Source organism: Lampetra planeri, chromosome 1 (genome assembly GCF_965212315.1).
Source record: "Lampetra planeri chromosome 1, kcLamPlan1.2.h2, whole genome shotgun sequence".
Lineage (NCBI taxonomy): Eukaryota > Metazoa > Chordata > Hyperoartia > Petromyzontiformes > Petromyzontidae > Lampetra > Lampetra planeri.
The window spans coordinates 28,287,426-28,310,106 of NC_136107.1; the positions used below are offsets into that span (position 1 = coordinate 28,287,426).

The 22,681-nt window shown below is 43.9% G+C and overlaps 1 protein-coding gene across 3 annotated transcripts in view; it reads right to left on the reverse strand.

Moving 5' to 3' along the window:
* The window catches only part of LOC144720930 (RING finger protein 17-like), a 153,917-nt gene that overhangs the window by 64,883 nt on the left and 66,353 nt on the right, over positions 1-22,681 (reverse strand). For all 3 annotated transcript variants that reach the window (XM_078598110.1, XM_078598117.1, XM_078598127.1), the window contains exons 23-27: positions 17,303-17,418; positions 11,378-11,492; positions 9,808-9,913; positions 2,923-3,144; positions 851-1,037 (exon numbers count right to left, since the gene is read on the reverse strand). In XM_078598110.1, the coding sequence (XP_078454236.1) occupies positions 851-1,037; positions 2,923-3,144; positions 9,808-9,913; positions 11,378-11,492; positions 17,303-17,418 (746 nt within the window). The remainder of the gene's footprint in view (positions 1-850; positions 1,038-2,922; positions 3,145-9,807; positions 9,914-11,377; positions 11,493-17,302; positions 17,419-22,681) is intronic.

Sequence of the window (22,681 nt, forward strand, 5' to 3'; positions counted from 1 at the left end):
TGACATGCAATATCCTGGAGTTTACAAACTGAGTTGTACCTGCGCAGCAGTTACATCGGGGAAACAAAACATGTCTCGGACCGTGTCTGCGAACACAAGGCAGATCTGAAACACGGCAGAACCAATACCTCTGCCATAGCTGACCATTGTTATAACGCTGTGGGCTCGCATGATATTGTTTTTTTCCGAGACCAAGGTACTCTGCAAACCTTCGGGCTACTATCAAAGGTTTGTTCATGAAGCCATCCAGATATATAAACGGACATAACTTCAACCAAGAAGATGGCTACAAATTGAGCAATCATTGGAAGGGTGTTATTAACCAGGTAAAACCCTAACTGCTTTATGGTTGTTGTCTTTATTATATCTGCCGGGTACTAGTCTATTTTTCCGAGTTAACCACCCCCCCGCGCATCCCCAGCTCTCTCGGCCTCCCACTTCCAACCCTGCCCAATTTCCCCCGTCCAGCTTCACGTCCCTCTCCTAGCATCCACGCAGCGCTCCCCTCCCCCTACCCCAAACCCCCCCTCTCTTCCCCGTTGCCCCTCCCCCCTTTCTTACCTATATAACACCTCTTACCACGGCATCTCTCTCCCAATTCAACAAAAAAATTCTTGCTGTGGTTTTCCCACCTGATGATGATTGCTTGTGTTGCAATCGAAACGTCGCGATTTATTTTTTCCTACATGACTTTACCGGAAGGACCAAAGATTATAGAAAAAACCTTGGTTGGAACGCAGCTAAAAGGCCTGGTGACAGAAGTGGCCTGTCTGCTACTTTACATCTCTAGGTTGCAATCAACTCATTGCTCAGCGTGAATTTAAACATCAACTCGACCATGGGAACAGACCTGAATCTGACCATCAGGACGGAGGCTTTGGATCCGGGCCCTGGCCCAGGTGCGGTGGTTTGTGCTGTACAGAGCGCACAGCGAGCCCTCGGCAAGATCGGTGCCAGACGCCGGCGCAGCGGCCGCTCTGCCCTGAGCGAGCGGCCGCGGCTTCCCACCAAATCGCTCCTCCAGCATTTCCTTCAGCCTGCGCGCCTCGCACACACACAGGGCGCAACGCGATGTCCACACACAATTAAAAAAACGCCACAGTCCAAGTGCTACGAGGCTCCATCCGCACGGTGGCGCTGCTACACAAAGCAATGAAGCACGGCTATTACGAAGACTTCGGGAAGAGTTTGGTCATTTGTGGAAACAAAAATAAAAAATGATCATGGGACCTATTTTCCAGCATCGAAGTATAATAAGTAATATTTTTTTTAAACTTTTTTTTAAACACGCTTTTATGAAATGTACGAGTAATGGCAGAACTCCACGACTCCAAGAAGTGGCCCCGAAGCTTGCCGTAACGTAAGGGACCGTGGTCAATTACAGCCAACGTCAGTTGACCGTGGACAATTAGACCCAAGCCGAAACATAATGTATAAAAAATAATGTTTATTTTTTTATGGTAGAATATAGTATTGTCATCAGTATGACATAAGTATACCAAGTTTGCAGTTGATACCACATTGGGAAGTGGGTTAAAATTGAGTTAAAAGATTTGAGGATACAACAACAAAAACAATAGAGTGAGTTAATAAAAAGCGTGTAAAAAATAAGAATAGGTTTAACCCTTTCTGGCAATAAAACAGGTGTTAAGATGTTCAAACACCCAATAGATACCATTAATTTTTTTATGAATAGAAAATGTGTTTCTCTAGTCCATTCCGCAGGCCACCAGTCTAACGTTACTCGTAACATTCAGCAATTCCCTTGCGGCCACGCAACGTGCTGCAGGTCAACGTTTTGGAGGGCGTTGGCTCTGCGTGGCAGATCGAGGCCCAGAGTCCTGGGCTGGGCAACAGTCGAGACCGCCGCGGATCATTGACACGGAGCGGCCCCAACGAGTCCCAACGCCGATGAAGTAAAATCTCGCGACTGCAAGTCGTCGCGTTATCCAAACGAGCCACGTCTCCCGTGGTCAGGGCTGTCAACGTTTTCGCCCAACTCAAGGCGGCTCGCTTTGACGCTGCTCGTCACGCTTCCACACGTGTTCGGAATGGCGGCAGGCCATTAACGCTCCATGTAGAGCAAACGTTCAACTCGGCTGTCTGCGCCTCGATCTACAATGTTAGCCGTAGCGCAGACTTACTGAGGATCTGATAAAGCAATCCTGAGTACTGCAGCTATGTATTTGGCCTGCCTGCATGGCATCCGTGCACGTGGCGCCTGCGCGAGTGGCACCTGTATGCTTGTGGGTAGGGGATGAGTGAGGCTGTGGTTAGGGGATAGGGAAGGGTGAGGCTTGTGGGTAGGGGGTGGTGAGGCGTGAGGCTTGTGGATAGGAAGTAGGGAAGGCTGAGGCTTGTGGGTAGGGGGTGGACACTGTGGGAACTGTGGGTACTGTGTGCACGCCCTCTAAAACATTATCTGCAGCAGTGTGTTCCGCGCGGCCACGAAGGAAATTGCTGAACCTTGTGAATGTTGGACGGTGGTCGGCAGTATAGTTCCACGGTTGCGAGATGTTAACTAGCTCGCTTGGTATACAGGTCGTGGGTTCCATCCCGATACTGATGCCTGCTGTATATTTGGAGTTTGCATGTTCCCTCCGTGGTCATGTTGATTTTTCTCTGGGTCCTCTGGTTTTTCCATCCACATTTAGATTCAAGATGCCTTAAGAATATTTGGCTGCTATAAATTTCCACATGATAAGCCCCTTTGTTGAGCTATTATTTGTAGCAAGTATACTTCTGAAAAAGAGCTATATATATATATATAGCTCATTGGGTACTTACCTGTAAAAGAAAAGTTTAGTTTATAGACGTTAGTTTCGGAAAAAGAAACGCAATAAACACGTGACCACGCGACATCGCGCACACGGAGACGAGCTGAGCGACCGCAGAGGCGAGGGGGAGAGCGGTGATGCTCACGTGGGTAGGACATTTCCGAGCGCTTCGTCGGGCTGCAGGTAGAAGGAGGCGGGGGACCTGACGAAGGAGACGAAGGCGCGAGTCGGCATCGTCGTCGTGCCGCGGCGAGCTCGGCCCGACCACCACACAGCCGCAGCCTCTACGCCACATGGCCCCTCCGGCACGTCCGCCTGCACCGCCGCTCTTTCTTTCGCCAACTTCAACTCCTCCATGGACAACGAGCTGCGGTAACACCAAAGGGATAAACGCCCCATGCTCTACAAGTGGCTACTAAAATATGCCGGTAACGGTCCGCGTTCTCTTCATAACGTATATTGGATACAACGCGATGAATGTATGAGAGGACGCATTTTTTATAACGCAGATGCGAATTGGATATAACGCAATCAGAGTGAACTACGTCGCCCGAGTAGGAATACGCAATTGTGCAGCTGCCTCTGTGTAGCATCATCGAACAAGGCATCGGGATGCTGCTGGATGCTTCCAGATGCTACCCACGCGCCTCAGTCTTTGTTCAGCTTGCGTACGCCTCTCACGTGTGATCGCAGACTGTTGCTTAACCAAATATAATTAGTCTCGCTTTGCACACAACTTTGTTGATTACACTACGTAACAAAATTTTGTTCCTGGGTAATAAGTGTTATTTCATAATTGCTTATACCTAATAAGTAAAGAAAATGGCTATTATTCCCCACAAACGTTGCTTTTGTGATCAGGACAGTGATATTTAGAAATGTACCCATTTTCATGAGAAAACGGGCGAATTTGTCTTTTCGTTCACAAAGTCAGAAAAAAACAACATATGAATCAAAATTAACATGTATTTATACTAAAGTAATACAAAAATTACTACAAAACATTTAGAAGCAAGCAGTTTTTCGAGATTCCTGATTATACTGTAAATCACTTTCACAAATCAGCCCCCAAATATAGTCTCCCATCATGTTCTTGTTATACTGTCCTTGGTAGCGGCGTTCAAAGTCCAGTATATCCTGGTGGAAGCTCTTGCCTTGCTCCTCCGAGTACGCTCCCATGTTCTCCTTGAATTTATCAAGATGAGCATCAAGGATATGGACTTTGGGGGACATCCTACAGCCCATTGTGCCGTAGTTCTTCACCAGAATCTCAACCAGCTCCATGTAGTATCTGACCTTGTGATTGCCCAGGAAGCCACGAACCACTCCGACAAAGCTGTTCCAAGCCGCTTTCTCCTTACTAGTGAGCTTCTTGGGGAATTCATTGCATTCCAGGATCTTCTTTATCTTCTGGTCCGATGAAGACACTGGCCTCAGACAGCTTAGGGAAGAAGTCTTGAAGGTGCTTGAAGGCTGCAGACTCCTTATCTACTACTCTGAAAAATGTTTGATAAGGTCCAATTTGATGTGCAGTGGTGGCATCAGCGTCTTCCGGGAGTCCACCAGTGGCTCCCACTTGACGTTGTTCCTCCCCACAGATAACTCTGTCCGCTGTGGCCAGTCCCGCCTGTGGTAGTGCGCCTTGGTGTCCCTCCTGTCCCAAAGGCAAAGATAGCAGGGAAACTTGGTAAAACCGCATTGGAGACCCATAAGGAATGACACCATTTTGAAGTCTCCGATGACCTCCCAGCCGTACACATCATACTTCAAGGCGTCCAAGCAAGGTCATGATGCTGTTGTAATCCTCTTTGAGGTGCACCGAGTGAGCCAGGGGAAGAGACGGGTACTTGTTACCATTATGGAGCAGCACGGCTTTGAGGCTCCTGGATGAGCTGTCAATGAAGAGGCACCACTCATTCTGGTAACAGGCGATTCCGATTGCCTCCAACAGACTGGTCACATTGTGGCAGAAGCAGAGCCCATCTTGATGGGTGAAGAAGCTGCAAAAAGGTTGGTGACGCTTCTTCTGATCTGGGACTTGCACACTTTCATCCAACAAGTTCCACTGCTTGAGCCTAGACGTCAAAAGCTCGGCATTGGACTTGGTGAGACCAAGATCTCTGATCAATCTTAATTTTAGAACTTTCGTGACTGCAGGAATTATTATTTGTTTCTTTCGGTTAAGTCACGTCTAAAGATAAAATAATAAATTAAATTAAATAATAGAATACGACGTTTCGATTGCAACACAAGCAATCATCATCAGGTATAATGAAATAGCGACATAAAATCTAACCAGAAAACTATAGACAGACATATTAGCAGACAGATATCACCAAGATACATAGCGAGAGCAACACAGGTAACAGAGAGGGGTGATCGTCTCTCTGTTACCTGTGTTGCTCTCGCTATGTATCTTGGTGATATCTGTCTGCTAATATGTCTGTCTATAGTTTTCTGGTTAGATTTTATGTCGCTATTTCATTATACCTGATGATGATTGCTTGTGTTGCAATCGAAACGTCGTATTCTATTATTTAATTTAATTTATTATTTTATCTTTAGACGTGACTTAACCGAAAGAAACAAATAATAATCTCTGATCAAGTCGTTTAGGTCTTTTTGGTTGGGGTAATATGCGTTTATCACCTCAGCTCCACCTCTGAAATTGTCATCTGGATCTATGTCTTCCTCGCTCTCTGACTTGCTGCTCTCTTCTAAAGACGGCTGCTCTCTCTCCGGAGGAGTGGGTACGGGGAGCTCATGGCAGTGTGGCACCGGGGCGATGAATGAAGGAAGGTCCGGATACGTGATAGCAGGTGCATTCTTGCCAGTCCGACATTTGGAAGGGTCCGCCATGCAGAAGTATATCAGTTGCTTGAGTGGTCAGTGGGTTTCCACCAAATTCTTCGGATAGCAAACTTCATGGCTCTCTTTTCCCCTCTGTAACCATCCTACAAGAATACATTTATTTCACCCATGTGTGGCACATTAGGAATGGATCACTCTTAATTATGTCCTTGTGCAGCAAGGGAGTAAAGTGTGGTTCTGTGAAAGTCCTGATGTCTGTGCAGTGCATCAATGCATGTGTGTACAGCAGCATGTGATGACTGAGTTGGGCCTGTAGGTGGCTGGTAGGGTTAATGAATAACCGCACATGTAAACCTGCCACATGGTTAATGGCGACTCGGAAGAATTGCTGCGTGTAACACGTGCTGTTGCATTTTACAGGTAAAGGACCCAAAGGTTGCTTTTGGTCGTTATATAAATGTTATAGACTTGTTCTAAACTTGTTCTAGACTTTAAGCTTGGCTTTGAATTGTTCGTTTGTGATATATGCAATTAGAGGCGTTTTAGCACTGTGCATTGTAAAGGGATGACGCACTAATTAGTTACTGTCATTTATATTCTCTAACTCTAATACTGTTTAGTCTATAACCATGCCCATGTACCCAGAGTATGACTACTTGCAATGCTATTGAGAATAGAACACATGTAAAGTAGTAAGCTGTACAATGGTGATATACAGTACGTATACTGTACACATACAGTACATATAATGGGTGTAAGATACCGATATAAGTGGATGGTATAGACATACAGCTTAGGATTAAAGTAATATTCGAATAGTGATGTGCAAATGTGATTGTCAAAGACAAAGATGGTTTATCAGTAGTAGAATTGGGTTTAAGAGAAAGGGTTAATGAATAACCGCACGTGTAAACCAGCCACATGGTTAATGGCGACTCGGAAGAATTGCTGCGTGTAACAGGTGCTGTTGCATTTTACAGAGTGACGGTGCTGTTCTTCACAAGATTAATATTAACCACAATAAATAAATGTGCTTGCCCTCGATTTGGAGCACCTGCCCACGTCCTTCATTTCGAGTGTGCAACACATGTAATGTGTAAGAGATTCTCGCAAAATTTTCATATATGATATATATTTTTTCAATAATATTGATATTGTAATAAAAAACTTACATTTTTTTACATTTTATTACGTAAAATTCCAAGCAACAATTGTCCATCTTACCTTCTAGACGTTTTTTTTTGCATTGCTCACAGGCGAAATGAGGTGCCCAGGCTGTCTTGATCCCCGACAGGCATGCCGAAAGTATGTCTTGTAGGCCTCACACATCTTAGCAGATGCTTCTACCGAGTACTTTTTCGCTCGTCTTGATAAATTGGCCGCAGACAAAGCAAAATGCATTTGCCGGATGCTTGCAGCCTCTTGATGTCATCTCAGAAAAATGCAGATATGTAGCCACTTAGGCAGCTGGAACTAAACTTTACTGGTGGGCTTAAAGTATTTATACAATTTATATTATTGGAAAGTTCTAGAATGTTCGAGAAGTTTACTCAGCACTGAATCTATCTGGAATGTTCTGGAAAATAGGTAAATTTCTCAATATCACTGTTCTGGTCACAAAAGCAAAGTTTGTGGGGAATAATAACCATTTTCTGTAATTTTGAGGCATAAGCAATTAGGAAATAATACTTACTACCCAGGAACAAAATAAAATTGTTACACTGTTAGAAATACAACCCCTAATTCCCATTGAATCAACGGTTGTTATTATAACACGATTTTTCCATAACACGATGTTCTTCAGGAACGCAACTACCACAGCTTTATAGGAGAATACGACTGTATGAATTTGTTTCCTCGAGATTTCCAACGTCTTGAGTCTCGGTGGATCGCTGTTTGTTGCCGTTGTTGGTGTTGTTGGTGTTGCTTGAGGCACACAAACAGACACTCTTGAGTACAAGAGAGCTTCCTGAGGAACTCAAAGCTCAAATTAAAATCTTGATTTGAATTTTAAAAAATGATGTAAGCTATTAATGAACAAAGGTGCAAGACAGGCAAAGTCCTAATCGTGCATTTATGACCTCAGATGTCGCCTATAACACACTTTGAATGGACTGCGCTTTACAAAGCATTGAAATTGTTAATAACTCCGCAGGCCTTGGGAATTGGATTAACCGATAAGTGGATATGGTTATTTCCTCTATACAAGGCCATGGCTTCCTTCATGCTACCAGACCCTAACAACCACGACATACCTGGCACTCCCACCTTTAAGGATTTCCCCTCACACTATCACCACGATCATTTGGTTCTTGGGCTTTCCCTCGGTCTGTGACCTCTGACAGCCACCCAACATGACAATGCAAGTCCCAGAAGCCTGCCACCGTCTCCACGCTGCACGTGCATCTCCTCCTCTCCCGTTGTCAACCTCCTCTCAACTCCCCCGCAAAATATTCCACCATGTCTTCTAATCTCAACTATTTGGTGCTCATTTAGCATTGCCATGAATGGGGATTGTGTCCAGACAATCCAGGTATTCAAATGAATGGAATTCTGCCGGAACAGTAAAATGTGAAAAATGAGAAGCGCCTTAGCAGAAGACGTGGCATCCAAGAAAACAGGTTCACAGAATTCCACCCAACGGGTAAGTAAAGTAAAAAAATTGCCATTGCATACTCTCCTCTGCTCCACACTCAAAACTCACATTAAATCGTTCCCTAACTTACCCCACGGCCCCTTAATATCCCCCTCATAACTGCCAACATTAGTTTTCCTCTTCATATTCTCATGATATGGCTTTCACCCATTCCTCATTCATTCAATCCATGCTTCATCATTGTCTGTCATCACAAGATGGCGGCGTGTGAGTGAGCTTGTGAGTGTGAGCTGTGCGAGTGTGAGCTGTGCGTGAAAATGTGTGAGAATGAGCTGCGTGTGTGTGTGAGTGAGCTGTGTGATTGAGCTGTGTGTGTGAGTGAGCTGTGTGTGTGTTTAAATTGAGATTGGCGGGTGCAGGGGGTTACAGAGCGGGCGCTGTGTGGCTGGCGAGAGTAGAGAAGAGTGCTGCTTGTTAGTGTGGTAGTTAGTGTAGTAGTTAGTGTATTCGTTGGTGTGGTAGTTGGTGTTGTGGTTGGTGTGGTAGTTAGTGTGGAAGTTAGTGTAGTAGTGTGGTGGTTGGTGTGGTAGTGCGGTGATTGCCAGTGTGGTTGTTGTGGTTAGTGTGGTAGTTAGTGTTGTGGTTATTGTTGTAGTTAATGTGGTAGTTAGTTAGTGTGGTAGCCAGCCTGGCTACCCCCCCCCCCAGCCCAGGCCTACGTCGAGGCTTATGTCGACGTAGGCCTGGGGTAGTACATTTGTTTACGTCGTTTATTGTGAAAATTCGGTCACAGTTCCTATGACCACTATTTCATTTCTTTTATGGCTTTATTTTGGTGATTTTCGAAAAGTTTTTGGTTTGGCCATGTTTGTTTGTTGTAGTACAGAGTTAGACTGATGGCCTAAATCTAAGTTGTCTTGTGGTTGTTGTTGTTTGACTTGCATCCCACTGGGATTTTTGCACAGTGTTGGTGTACGGTGCTTTTTCTGCCATATTTTGCTGTCTTTTCTTGGATTTTCTGTTTGCACATAGTCACTTTAAGATGTTTTCTTGTTCATGTTTTTGTTTTTTGTTTGTTGCGGTTGCACCCGATTCAAGAGCCGAATGGCTCACAGGGCTATACCTAATAAATGAACTTGAACTTTCATCAATTTTGCTTTTACCAAATTCCCGCATCATCACAGATTAGCTCGCCATTGCTTCCTCTCATCAATTTAATTAACTTCATCTCCACAATTACATTCATATGTTGTTGTACCGTTATTTCTTTGTAAAGTGCCTTGGTTAAGGCACTATATAGATTCCTTTAAGATAAGATTAGTGTGCAAAAAATGTTCTTGTCCGAGATTTGTGCTCGAGATACGTATTTGTTAATACATTTAGAGCAACCTCCCAGCTTACCCAAAGTTTCAGCTCACTCGAGTGCGGCTTAGGAGGTTTCCCCAAATGTGATGTTTCTACCATTTTCATCAGAACCATCATTTGATGATAGATCGTGTAACACTAATCTTGCCAAGAGGCGATGAACAGAAAAGCCAGCACTGTCGGCTGGTGGGGGCTGAGGTGCTGCTGCGAGGCTTCGCGTCCGCGTTGGGTGATTGCACTTGCACCCCAAGTCCATACCGGAGTCCAAAACGTTGCGCGAAGCCCTCATCCACCAGCATCTTGCTCAACAACTGGGCCGGTTCCACAAAGAGGTGCACAGACACGTGATTGCCACTTTTGTTATCTGGACGACAAAACCACACACACATCACACAATGGGGAAGAAGACAGGAGTTTAAAAACATCTGGTCACACCGCAGGACTGCAACCGCGTAGCAAAGACGGAACAGGGGTAAACAAGAGAAGTATCCTGGATCCAACTAAGGAATGTAATGAATATTCCAAGGTCAAGGATGTAACAGAGATTTAATATTTACTGGGGTTGAGATGACAGCTACAGTTTCTCGGTCTGACAGGTAAGCTAGAAAAACTCAATGATTCGGATGTATAACAAGGAAAAGCAGGAGACGATGCAGTCTAAATTGACAGGAATGAGGAAAGACATTAGATTGGTTTAAGAAGTCAGTTATTGGCAAAAAGCAGGCAGGAGAAAAACTTCAGGACAGGGAAAGTCTTAAGATAACTCTACATGATCATTATACATATAGTTCTGGTTATAAGTGCCTAACGCCTGGCACTGTACACTTTACGTAACGCTGGGTAGGATATGTGGATCCAAGTGACGTCACAAATTATCCATTAGAATTTCTGCACACGTCGCTAACACCATCTGGAATGCAGCCTCATTAATTGGTTTTGAAAAAAGTAACCATTGTAATGTCAATTCGAAATCTCAACCCCCAAAAAAGGATTATGCAATGGCACACTGTCTGGTGATTCGTGAAATGCACCGTCATTTTGTTATGGATGACATAATTTCAGAATCCAATCGTGGAGATAGTCTTCATTCCCAGAATTGATCTGGCACCGTCAGATTATAAATGTACCAGTTACAGTGGAACCTCGGTATACGTCGTTAATTTGTTCCAGAAGGTAGGACTTAAACTGAAAGTGACGCATACCAAACGAATTTTCCCATAAGAAATAAAGGGAAAGGAAAGAATCCGTTCCAGAGGAAAATAAATAATATTTTATATGGCATATTATACATTAATGGGGTTGTATAAAATAATTTAGACACTAATGACTAAAATGCATACAGAAGCCACGTGACCGCGCGCTGCTGCCAGCTGCGCTGGTCACGTGGCGTGCCTCAACCCCGCACGTCGCGCACGCTTGACCCGGGGCTCCACCCTCCATAGGGGCAGCCCCCCACGCCCCCCGCCCCTCTCCCCCCCGCGCCCCCCCACCCCTCTCCCCCACGCCCCCCGCCCCTCTCCCCCCGCCCCTCTCCCCCCCACGCCCCCCACCCCTCTCCCCCACGCCCCCCGCCCCTCTCACGTTCAAGTGGCGAGTTCAGTGCATGTCACATTCAAGTGATGAGTTCACTGCATGTCACATTCAAGTGGTGAGTTCACTGTATGTCACATTCAAGTGGTGAGGTCACTGCATGTCACATTCAAGTGATGAGTTAACTGCATGTCAAATTCAAGTGGTGAGCGCACTGCATGTCGTGTTCAAGTGGTGAGCGCAGTGCATGTCAGGTTCATGTGGCGAGCCAAGCAATACATTGCCATGCATTACAGACCGGTAACAAAGGACCACAGGTGCTTGTTGTCCACTATCTGGTGGAAGCGTTCCATGGCCGCCACCGTCCAGCACTCTCCGTCTGCGCGGATGTCTGCCAGCGTGCACGGCACCGCCTGGATAGCGCAGCGGCCGCGTGGGGCATCGCCACACATTCACACACGCAGGCGGTTGTCACAACGGACACCGCATCAACAACGGGGGGGGGGGGGGGGGGAGCTGGCAGAGGCAATGCAGGAATAGTTGGGTATTGGCAAAATGCCCTCTGCAAGTATTTAAAACTCCTCTGATAAAAAAATTTGAAAGATTTATAATTTTACCAGTTAAGGCCCACTGTGCTATATAACTCTTATTCAGAAGGGACCTGGCTATCACAAATTATAGCTCAACAAAGTGGCTGACTTATCACATGGAAATGTATAGCAGCCCAATGATTTAAAAATATTTTTTTAAAAACACGCTTTAATTAAATGTACCGTACTCATAATGGCACAACTCCACGACTCCAGAAAGTGGCCGCAAAGCTTGCCATAACGCAAGGGGCCGTGGTGATTTACAGCCAACGTCAGTTGAGCATGGACAATTAAACCCAAGCCGAAACATCTATATATAAAAGGAAAATTTGTGAATGTGTGTCTATTCAAAATATTTAGCGTACTTCCCGACATGCAACAAACTTGAAATTTGCCGTGTGGGTACTTTCCAGACTGCACACCATGCAAAAACTATAAAAAGAGACTTTTGTATTTTTTTTTTTGGGGGGGGGGGGGGGGGGCGCAATAATGGATATATTTTGAACGGCAAGTGAGCTGTGATGTCACATCTGTCATGTCACCCGCATGCGGCAGCGTTACGCAGTGTGCCTGCTGACGTCTCGCACCCCCCCCCCCCAAACCCTCCACGTAGGCCCTGTATCCCGCACAAATGCGCGGCTGGGGGGGGGGAAATAATGGATATAATATACTAGGCTACAAAGTTTAATTTGCCATGTGGCTAGCTCTCATACTGTACACAAAGTAAAACGTTTAAAAATAGACTTTTGTATTTGGGGGGGGGAGGGGGGGAATCACCATGAAGTGTGTGGCGTCAACCCGCATACAGGACTGGCGAGAATCGATATCTGGTGAGCGTTTGTGGTATCGATTAAACGGGAATAGGCCGATTCTAAAGAAATCTACAACCTTCGATTCCTTTGCTCGATTTAAAGAATCGAATCTTGGCGCGCGAGCGTAAGTTTTTATTTCCACCGCGTGTTGGGTTTTATTTTAATTCATCTTCTTGGTTCTTTCGGTAAAGTCACGTAGAAGGGAAGTAATAAAATAATACAAATAAAACATAATAAAATAATTCTCACGACGTTTCGGCCACAACGCAAGCAGCCGTCCTCAGGTGAAGAAACAGGTCGGTCGAGAAGACCGACCTTGCGTTGCGGCCGAAACGTCGTGAGAGTTATTTTATTATGTTTTATTTTTATTATTTTATTACTTCCCTTCTACGTGACTTTACCGAAAGAACCAAGAAGATGAATCCCTGCAGTCACGAAAGCTTTAAATCGAAATTTATTTTAATTATTGAGGTAATGATCTAAGTTTTCTTTACATTTGTATATGTTATGTTTTTAAGGCTTAAACATTTATTTTTCCCCCGGGGCAACGCCGGGTACTTCCCGCTAGCAACATATAAAAAATAATGTTTAAAAATATATTTATTTTTTATTTTTTAATGATAGAATATAATATTGTCATCAGTATGACATAATTATACCAAGTTTGCAGTCGATACCACATTGAGAAGTGGGTTAAAATTTAGTTACAAGATTTGAGGATACGATAACAACACTGAGTTAATATAAAGCGTGTAATAATGTTTAAAATTATATATATTAAAAATTTTAATGATAGAATATAGTATTGTCATCAGTATGACATAAGTATACCAAGTTTGCAGTCGATACCACATTGGGAAGTGGGTTAAAATTGAGTTACAAGATTTGAGGATACGACAACAACAGAGTGGGTAAATAGAAAGCGTGTAAAAATGGAGGGACCCGGAGAAAATTCCACACGACGATGAAGAGAGAGAAACACGCAAACTCCAAATATACAACAGGCATTGTCAGGGTCGAGATCGAACCCACAACCTCCTGTATTCCAGGTGAGGCAGTTAACATATCCTAACCACTGTGGCACCCTTGACCTTTAGGATCACAGTCTTAAAAGAGCCGTGTACTACTGGGGCCCTCATTTCCTTAGCCACGTGGTCATCCTCGACGATGTGCGGTGTGTTTGAGGGAAGTTACGCAATGCAAGGGTGAGCACATTCCTCAACGCTGCTCTAGACACTGATGGAGAGCCAAGTAGAGATCTTGACCCTGTAAATGTTCATTCTTTACTCACGAGCGTCTAATGCTGAAAACCTAATCACACTCTTGGAATACCACCGTGTGTGATATAGATTTGAAGCTTTCGTGACTGCAAGGATTCATACTCTTAGGTTTTTTCGGTAAAGTCACGTAGGTAAAAATAAAATAATAATAAATGAAAATAACCAAATTAAATCACGACGTTTCGGAGGCAATACAAGTCTCCGTCTTCAGGTGGGACAGTCACAGCCAAATTTACTGCATAAAGTGAAGGGAAATCCAAGAGACAAGATCTTATATACTGGTTAAGGGGAGGCGGGAGGAGCTTATCTAAATGTGGCAGTCAGGGACTGAGACGGTGGGGGAGAGGGGGGAGGGTCTAGAAGGGGAAAGTACCTGTTACGCACCTCCGCAAGAATTACGGCTGGTGTTGACTTCCAAAACCAAAAAATAGCAGCACTGTTAAACACTGGGGATGTCAACAACTCGGTAAAATAGACTAGTGCCAGTCAAATAAGATGGTATAATATGCGTAGTTAAATCTTGTTTACATGGTTAATAACATCTTTCCAATGATTGCTCAATTTGTACCCATCATCACAGTTGAAGTTATGTCTATGTTTGTATATCTGAATGGCTTCATGCACAAACCTTTGATGGTAGCCAGAAGGTTTGCAGAGCACATTGATCTCGGAAAAGACAATATCATGAGAGCCCACAGCGTTGTAACAATGATTAGCAACAGTGGAAGATTCAGTTTTGCCGTGTTTCAGATCTGACTTGTGCTCGCGGACTCGATCAGAGACATGACGTTTTGTTTCCCCAATGTAACAATCACCACAGATGCAACTCAGTTTATAGACTCCAGGGTATTGCAAGTCAGGAATTACATCTTTCACAGATGGGATTAGATCACAGATTTTTTGTACTGTACTGAATTGGACCTGGATCTTATGTTTGTTTAGAATTTTGGAGATCATTTTGGTCACACCTGCTATGTATGGCAACGTGATGGTTTTGATCGGAGTTTCAGGTGGTTGTTTCTGTATGGTGGGAGAAACAGCTTGGCGGATAGTACGGTCAGAGTATCCGTTCATCTTGAGGGCCAGATGTACATGTTTCAATTCACTGGTCAGGTGGTGTTGGTCAGAGATGCAATGAGCTCTGTGGTAGTGTTTTGATGAGAGAATTCTTGAGCCGGGTGGTGGTGGGAATCAGGTTTCAAGTAGGAATCTGTGTGGGTGGCCTTTCTGTAAACAATGTCCCAAGGAGCCATCAGGTCTCATCTCAAACAGAACATCCAAGAATGGTAGTTTGCCATCTTTCTCCACTTCCATGGTGAATCTGATGGATGTGTGTCTGGAATTGATGTGGTCCAGAAAATGGTTCAATGCTGGGAGGCCATGTGGCCAAATAACGAAAGTGTCATCCACATATCTCTTCCATAGGAAAGGACGCAGGGTAGACGTCTGGATGGCGTCTGATTCAAACTTCTCCATAAAAACATTAGCTAGCACTGGTGACAAGGGGGAGCCCATAGGGGTACCCTCATTCTGTTTGTAGAAGGTGCCATTCCAGGTAAAGTAAGTGTTGGTGAGGCAATGCCTAACCAACGCAGGTACATCCGAATTCAGTCCATGTTGGACCAAGTCTTCAATTATTGTTAAGGTGTCAGGCACTGGGACTTTGGTAAACAGAGAGACCACATCAAAACTGACGAGGATATAGTCAGGAAACAGTACCATGTCCTTGATCATAGAAACCAATTGGGTTGAGTTAAGTACTACTGAAGTGGTCTTGCCAGTGAAGGGAAGCAGAGTATCTGATAGAAAACGGGCTAGTTTGTAGGTAGGAGAGTTGATCGTGGACAAGATTGGCCGTAGTGGGGTGCCTTCTTTATGGATCTTGGGAAGACCATAGAATCTGGGAGGTCTTGCAGCCGAGGGTTTTAGGGAGGGAAGTTTGGTTGGTTCGATTAGGGAAGTTGAACTGGTGATGATCTCGTTGGTTTTTGTCGTTAGGCTGTTAGTGGGATCACTTTTAATTTTGGAGTAACTACCATCATTGAGTAGGTTCTGGATTTTGTTGTTGTACGAGTCTTTATCCATGATAACCGTAGCATTGCCCTTGTCGGCCAAGAGGATGACTATATCATCTCTCTTTTTTAAATGTGCAAGTTCAGAGCGTTCGCTTTTGCTAATGTTGCTAGTGGGTTTCTTAGCATTCTTGAGAATGGTGGCTATTTCAGCTCTTGCTACGTCCGCTTGGATGTGTCCTATGCCTCTGAGGAATACATCGACCTGAGAAATCACATCCTAGACTGGTATATGTTTAGGGGTGACAGCGAAATTTAGTCCTTTAGCCAGTACCGTTTTCAGATTGTCCGAAATCGGGATGTTACTCTGATTAATAACGGTCTTGTTAACATCCAGCTTTGTGATGTGTGGTTCTGGCTTCTTCTTTGATAGGAGGTTGAATTTAGAGATCAGGTTAGCTTTGCATTTGGCTGACAGTGAATCAGCAGAGGCAGCAGTCATGCTATCAACGTGGTTCCAATCAGAAGGGGACATTTTTTGTGTTAGCATTAAATGTGTTGGTAAGAGTCATCTAAACTATCGAGTTCAAATCGGAGTAACCTTATTCTCTCTGAGATTAGTGATAGGCTAGCTTTAAATAAAATCTGTTTTGAGTTCAGTGAAGATACAGCAACAGATGTGAGTGTGAAAGTGATGGGTATTATCTTGTTATCGCGGCATCTCTTGAGGAAGGCTAGCGTCTTGAGAAGCTGTGACTTCCTGTCTCGTCTGTTAACAACTCTAACAGATAGGTAAAATTCCTCCCCGTAGAGGTACTAGTCGAGGTACTAGTCTATTTTACCGAGTTGTTGACATCCCCAGCGTTTAACAGTGCTGCTATTTTTTGGTTTTGGAAGCCAACACCGGTCGTAATTCTTGCGGAGGTGCTTACATTTAGATTATCTCCTCCCCCCCTCCCCTTAACCAGTATATAAGATCTTGCCTCTTGGATTTCCCTTCACTTGATACAGTAAATCTGGCTGTGACGGTCCCACCTGAAGACGGAGACTTGTGTTGCCTCCGAAACGTCGTGATTTAATTTAGTTATTTTCATTTATTATTATTTTATTTTATTATTATTTTTTACCTACGTGACTTGACCGAAAAAAACTAAGAGTGTGTGTGATATATATCCAAATAAACAGGGAGGTCAGTTTAATACGTAGGAGGCATCGCGACCAATATCATTCATAAGAGGATTTTTGGGGTTAGGTCACATAAATATAAATGTGTGATTAACCTGTCACCACCTGACACATCCAATTGGTAATGTTTGTCACGTAAATAAAATGTGCCAATTCGTTACTAGTACAGCACACCGTGTGTGGAGAGTAAATCCACAACATTTAAAATTTGAGTACTGTGATGTTTTGCCGGTAGTTAAATTCAGCCATCATCATCATCATCGGATTTTAGGTACAGTCCTCTTGTACCATGGGGCCATGTGTGGTGGGTCATAACTTGGGTCAATGCAAGCTATTTTCATTACCAGCTCTGGCAGTTGTAGAAACGAGTTGCCCAGTTTGCGTATGCAGGACACCGAGGTGCGCTCTGTGTTCCCGTAGTCAACGTATCTCACCTCCACATCTCCCTTTCCTGGTAAACCTACGGGGGGAGGAGTTATGCACAGCAGCACCACAAAGACGATCGCCAACAATTTTGCAGTCACGAGCCTAGAGGCCGACCGAAACTGAATTTCTGGTTTCGGCTGAAAACAAAACCAGACCGTAAGTTAAAAATTTAGTTTTGGCCGAAACCGAAAGTTAACTTTTTGGCTTCGGCCGAAACAGAAAATATGGCGAAAGAGGCCATTTGCCAACTTTCAGCGCCGAAATCTGAAACCGAATTTCGGTCGGCCTCTAATTAGCAAACCATGGTTGCGGCTGTAACCTCGCTCCCAAGCTGCTGCTGCTGACGTGTGTGTGTGTGTGTGTTTGCAGCCTATCGCATCGGATTGCCTACCGCCGTCCGATAGGCAGAGTGAGACGTAGCACTCGCATTATATTCTAAAAATAGATCTTCGGTTGACGAATGACGACCGAAAGTCAATATCAGTATCGGCCGAAACCTAAAGTAAACTGAAAGTTAACTTTTTGGCTTCGGCCGAAACAGAAATTATGCCGAAAGAGGCCATTTGCCAACTTTCGGCGCCGAAACCGAAACCAAATTTCGGTCGGCCTCTATACGAGCCAGCTATGTCTATCTGCATCAGTGGTTCTTAGCATGGGGGTGCGAGATGCCCTTTCTGGATCTGCGAGATATGGCAGATCATTTTAGAAGGTAAATAATCGAAAACAAATTAAGCACGGGTACGTAAGTACAACTACTGTTTAATCAAACCCTATGTGTTTATTAACATATATTTTTTTAACGATTGAGAACCAAAGGGGTGCAGGTTGCAGTAAAGGTTAAGAACCACTGCTCTGGCTGTAACGATGCACAATTTAACACGTAGGCTTTCGCGACCAATATTATTCATAATCAACGTTTTTGGGTTTAGATCGCGCTATTTATAAATGTGTCGTAACCCTCCACCACCCGACACGGCCAATCAGTAAAAAAGTGTCACGTTGACAAAAGACAAATAGTTCACTGCTTTAGCCCACCGGTGTGTTGAAGCGTGAAACCACCAGCGAAACGTCGTACTCAAATTGTAAATGTTGTGGTTTCACGCTTCAACACACCGGTGGGCTAAAGCAGTGAACTATTTGTCTTTGGTCAACGTGACACTTTTTTTACTGATTGGCCGTGTCGGGTGGTGGAGGGTTACGACACATTTATAAATAACGCGATCTAAACCCAAAAACGTTGATTACGATGCACAATGTGAGATCTCATCAAGTAAAGAAAAAAAATACTCTTTGGTTCTTTCGGTAAAGTCACGTAGTTAGAAATAAAATAAAATAAATCACGACGTTTCGATCACAACACAAGCAATCGTCATCACGTGGGAGAGAGCTGCCGTGGCACGAGGTCATAGAGGCCCCTGCAGCCGATCTCTCCAGTGCTGCCGCGGTGGTCCACTTTACTCCAGTGACCCGGGGGCTGCTGCGGGGTCCACTTTCTGCCCCGCTTCCTTCCCCCCCCCCTACTGCCGAGGCCTATATAACCTCGTGCCACAGCAGATCTCTCGCCTACTTGAGCAGTTTTCTCTTGCTGTGGTTGTCGCACCTGATGACGATTGCTTGTGTTGCGATCGAAACGTCGTGATCTATTATTTTTGTACCTACGTGACTTTACCGAAAGACCCAAATATTATAGTTAATGTACAGCCCCCTTTTATATTTACACTGCTGGATGAAAGCTTCCCCAACTCTTTGTCAATCACTGGGGTTGTTTGACCAATAGCCTACCACGCTGGTCAGGGTTCGCTGTTGAAGGGTGAGTTTGGGACCAGTTCAGGCCCTGGTGTTAAACCCATCTCCAGAAAATGTACTTAGATCATTAAGTTCATAGAAAAGCATTACGCACGTTCTAAATTACCGTACTCTCTCAAATGTAATTTTAAAGCAACAGTTGAGGGCGTGTCCTGTAATCTGCTACGAAAACTGAACTCGGCAAACCCCGACGTGCCGAGTTCAAAAACTGTGCTCAGCCCAAGTCTCTGTCACCAAATGGATTTTCACAAAAATAACACATCCATTATAACATATGGATTACTACTACAGCTTGTTTAACAGGAACACCTCGGCAAGTCAAGATAATTTTCCAGGTCGGTACTGGCCAACATCTTGCAGTAGTAATAATCCCAACTGACCAATGTTTGCAGGTATTTTTGTGAGCGTGAAATGTTTGGCCAATACTATTCACCGTGCATGTTTTATTTCGGCTACTGAAGAAACAAGAAAACCTGAGGAAAGCCCCGTCCATAACAAGGGGGAAAACATACAAACTTCACATCGAAAGGCACCCTAGTCGGTAACGGAGGCCAGGTGCCTCTTTGCTGCAAAGGCACGAGTGAGTGATAGCGCTGCGCCACCCTGCCACCCAACATCCATCAGTGTCTCTGAGACGGTGGCGACATTTTAATTCTCAAAGTGGAGAGAGGAAGAACCGCTGTTGAGTTTCCACGAACACATGGAACCCATTTGTTTATCAACCCCAGAGCACCGATGGGCCAAACAGCCGCAAAAGCCTTGTCCAGACAGCACCGCCAAGCCAGTTTTTTTTACAGGAATTTAAGAGAATCAATTTATTTTGCAGTTGAGTTGTCTTCAAAATATTCTTTAAAACACAAAATTATATCGAATTATCACGCTTGTCAGCATATTTGCACGTGAAGCATCTAGGGGAGGAACGGTTAATGCACGGAGCTATGGGTAGTAAACCCAGCGGACCTGCGTCTCGAGCCATGGCCATGTCTGTCAGTGGCGAGTAATGTATCCGGTCCGGTCCCACTGCACCAACCTCCATTCCCCAAAGTGGTAAAGTATGGACGAACAAACCCCTTGGCCTAAAATGGCGCGACAAGGCTGATACGCTAACAGATTAACAAAAGCATGTAAAATATTATATGGTTGCTTACAGAATACAGCAAAATGTAAATGAAAGATACAGTAAAACCTTGGATTGCGAGTAACTTGGTCTGCGAGTGTTTTACAAGTCGAGCAAAATTTTAAAATAAATATTAATTTGATAAATGAGCGAGGTCTTGCAATACGAGTACTGTAGTACGTACAGTATACGCTTTGTCTGCCGAGCGTCACATGATCACAACTGAGCCGATGGTTCTTCTCTCTCTCACTGCGGGATTGTGGGTAATCGTCTCCAATGCTCGGTCTCAGTCGGCGTGCCTCACTCGTATAGTCAATATCCGTGCGAGCATACAGTATACTGTTTACTATAGTGTTGTGACCACGTGTGTGCGTGAAGCATTTTTTTATTTAGTGTCCAAGTGTAGTCACTGTTCTTTAGTAACTGTACTGCAACAATGGCACCCATGAAGAAAAAGGTTGAAAAGGTGGTAAGAAGAAGGAGATGATTACTGTGGAAGTTAAGAAGGAAATCATCGAAGCACGAATAAGGTATGCGAGTGACCGACATCGCAAGATTTTATAACAAGTCTACGTGGACGATTTGCACAGTATTAAAGAAGAACCCAATGCATCTCCGACCAGGAACACATTGCCAGTGAACTCAAACACGTACGCCAAGCTCTTAAGGCTAATGGTTACTCCGACTACACAATCCGCAAAGCCATCACTCCAACCATCAAGAAGGATCCTGTTGAGGAGCCTTTCAAGACCATCACCTTACCCTACATTGCTGGGGTCACAAAAAAGATCTCCAAAATCCTGATTAAACACAAGATCCAGGTCCGATTCAACACAGTACATAAAATCCGTGATCTGGTCCCATCTGTAAAAGATGTGGTTCCAGACATACAGTACCCTGGCGTCTACAAACTAAGTTGCCTCTGTGGTAGCAGTTACATTGGAGAAACCAAACGACATGTCTCGGACCGCATCCGTGAACATAAAGCAGACCTGAAACACGGTAGGACAAACAACTCAGTGGGCTCACATGACATTGACTTCTCCAAGACAGGTTCTCTGCAAGCCATCTGGCTATCATGAGAGATTCGTTCATGAGGCGATCCACATATACAAACACAGAGACAATTTCAACCGAGAAGATGGATTCTGGCTTAGCAATCATTGGAAGGACGTAATAAACCATTTCGGATCTTAACTGATTGTGTTCACGTTTACGGTGACTTTCAGACCGCGTTCCACTCACTGGCATTGTATTCTCCGCAGGGAATGGATTCTTTGCTCCGCTGCAAGTTTCCCCCCCCACGACTCACCCATTGACACGACAGTCAATGGTACAGTGTATAATAACAAATAGTATAACATTTATATGCTTAATAGAATGTACAAAGTAATATATAGTATCGTAATTGTATAGTAAACATATAGCAGTGTGATACACATTAGGGTGGGTAGAATAATACATAGTGTTATATTAAAATGTGGTTTATAGCAATACAGTATATAATTTAATGTTGGGTTTATCTATGGCAGTATATAGTACGGTGTATGCTCGTGTGATGTAAGAGAATACAGTTTAGATGGAAGCATATTATATAATTTTTACGACGTAGAATTGTAATGTATTACTTGCTGTTAGTAACTCAGCTTATTGTAGAGTATAGTAAGTATACTGATGATGCTATGCAGTTTATACTTTAGTTTTTTATGTAGTTTATACTTTAGTTTTCTACGTGGTTGTTTAGTAACTCCAGCTACATACTATTAACATTCCTTTCCTTTGTTAATGCTACTCCCTGCACCCTCCCTTGGTGCTGCTGATCCTGCATAATGCATGGGCATAATATGACTTTGAAACCCCCCCCGCCCACCTCCTACGCATTTCCTATGAATATGCTAAATTCCTACTGATATGCACATTCTTTTTGTTAAGGCGCTCTTCTTCCACCTCCAACCCAGCTTATATATAAGCTCCTAGCTTGGCAGTGTCTCATTCTTCACCTGAAGACGGCTGCTTGCGTTGTAGCCGAAACGTCGTGAGAATTATTTTATTATGTTTTATTTTTATTATTTTATTACTTCCCTTCTACGTGACTTTACCGAAAGAACCAAGAAGGTTTAATGAATAAATTTGATTACTTCATATAAAATTTTAATAATAAAAATATAAAAAGGTAGTTTGTATTAATAATTTTTATATTAATCTTTTTGGGTTATGGAACAAATCATCTGAATTTCCCTTATTTCTTCTGGGGAAATTCGCTTTGATATACGAGTGCTTTGGATTAAGAACACGTTTCCGGAACGAATTATGCTCACAATCAAAGGTTTTACTGTATTAGGATACAAGGTGGCGAGATCTTAACTACCTCACC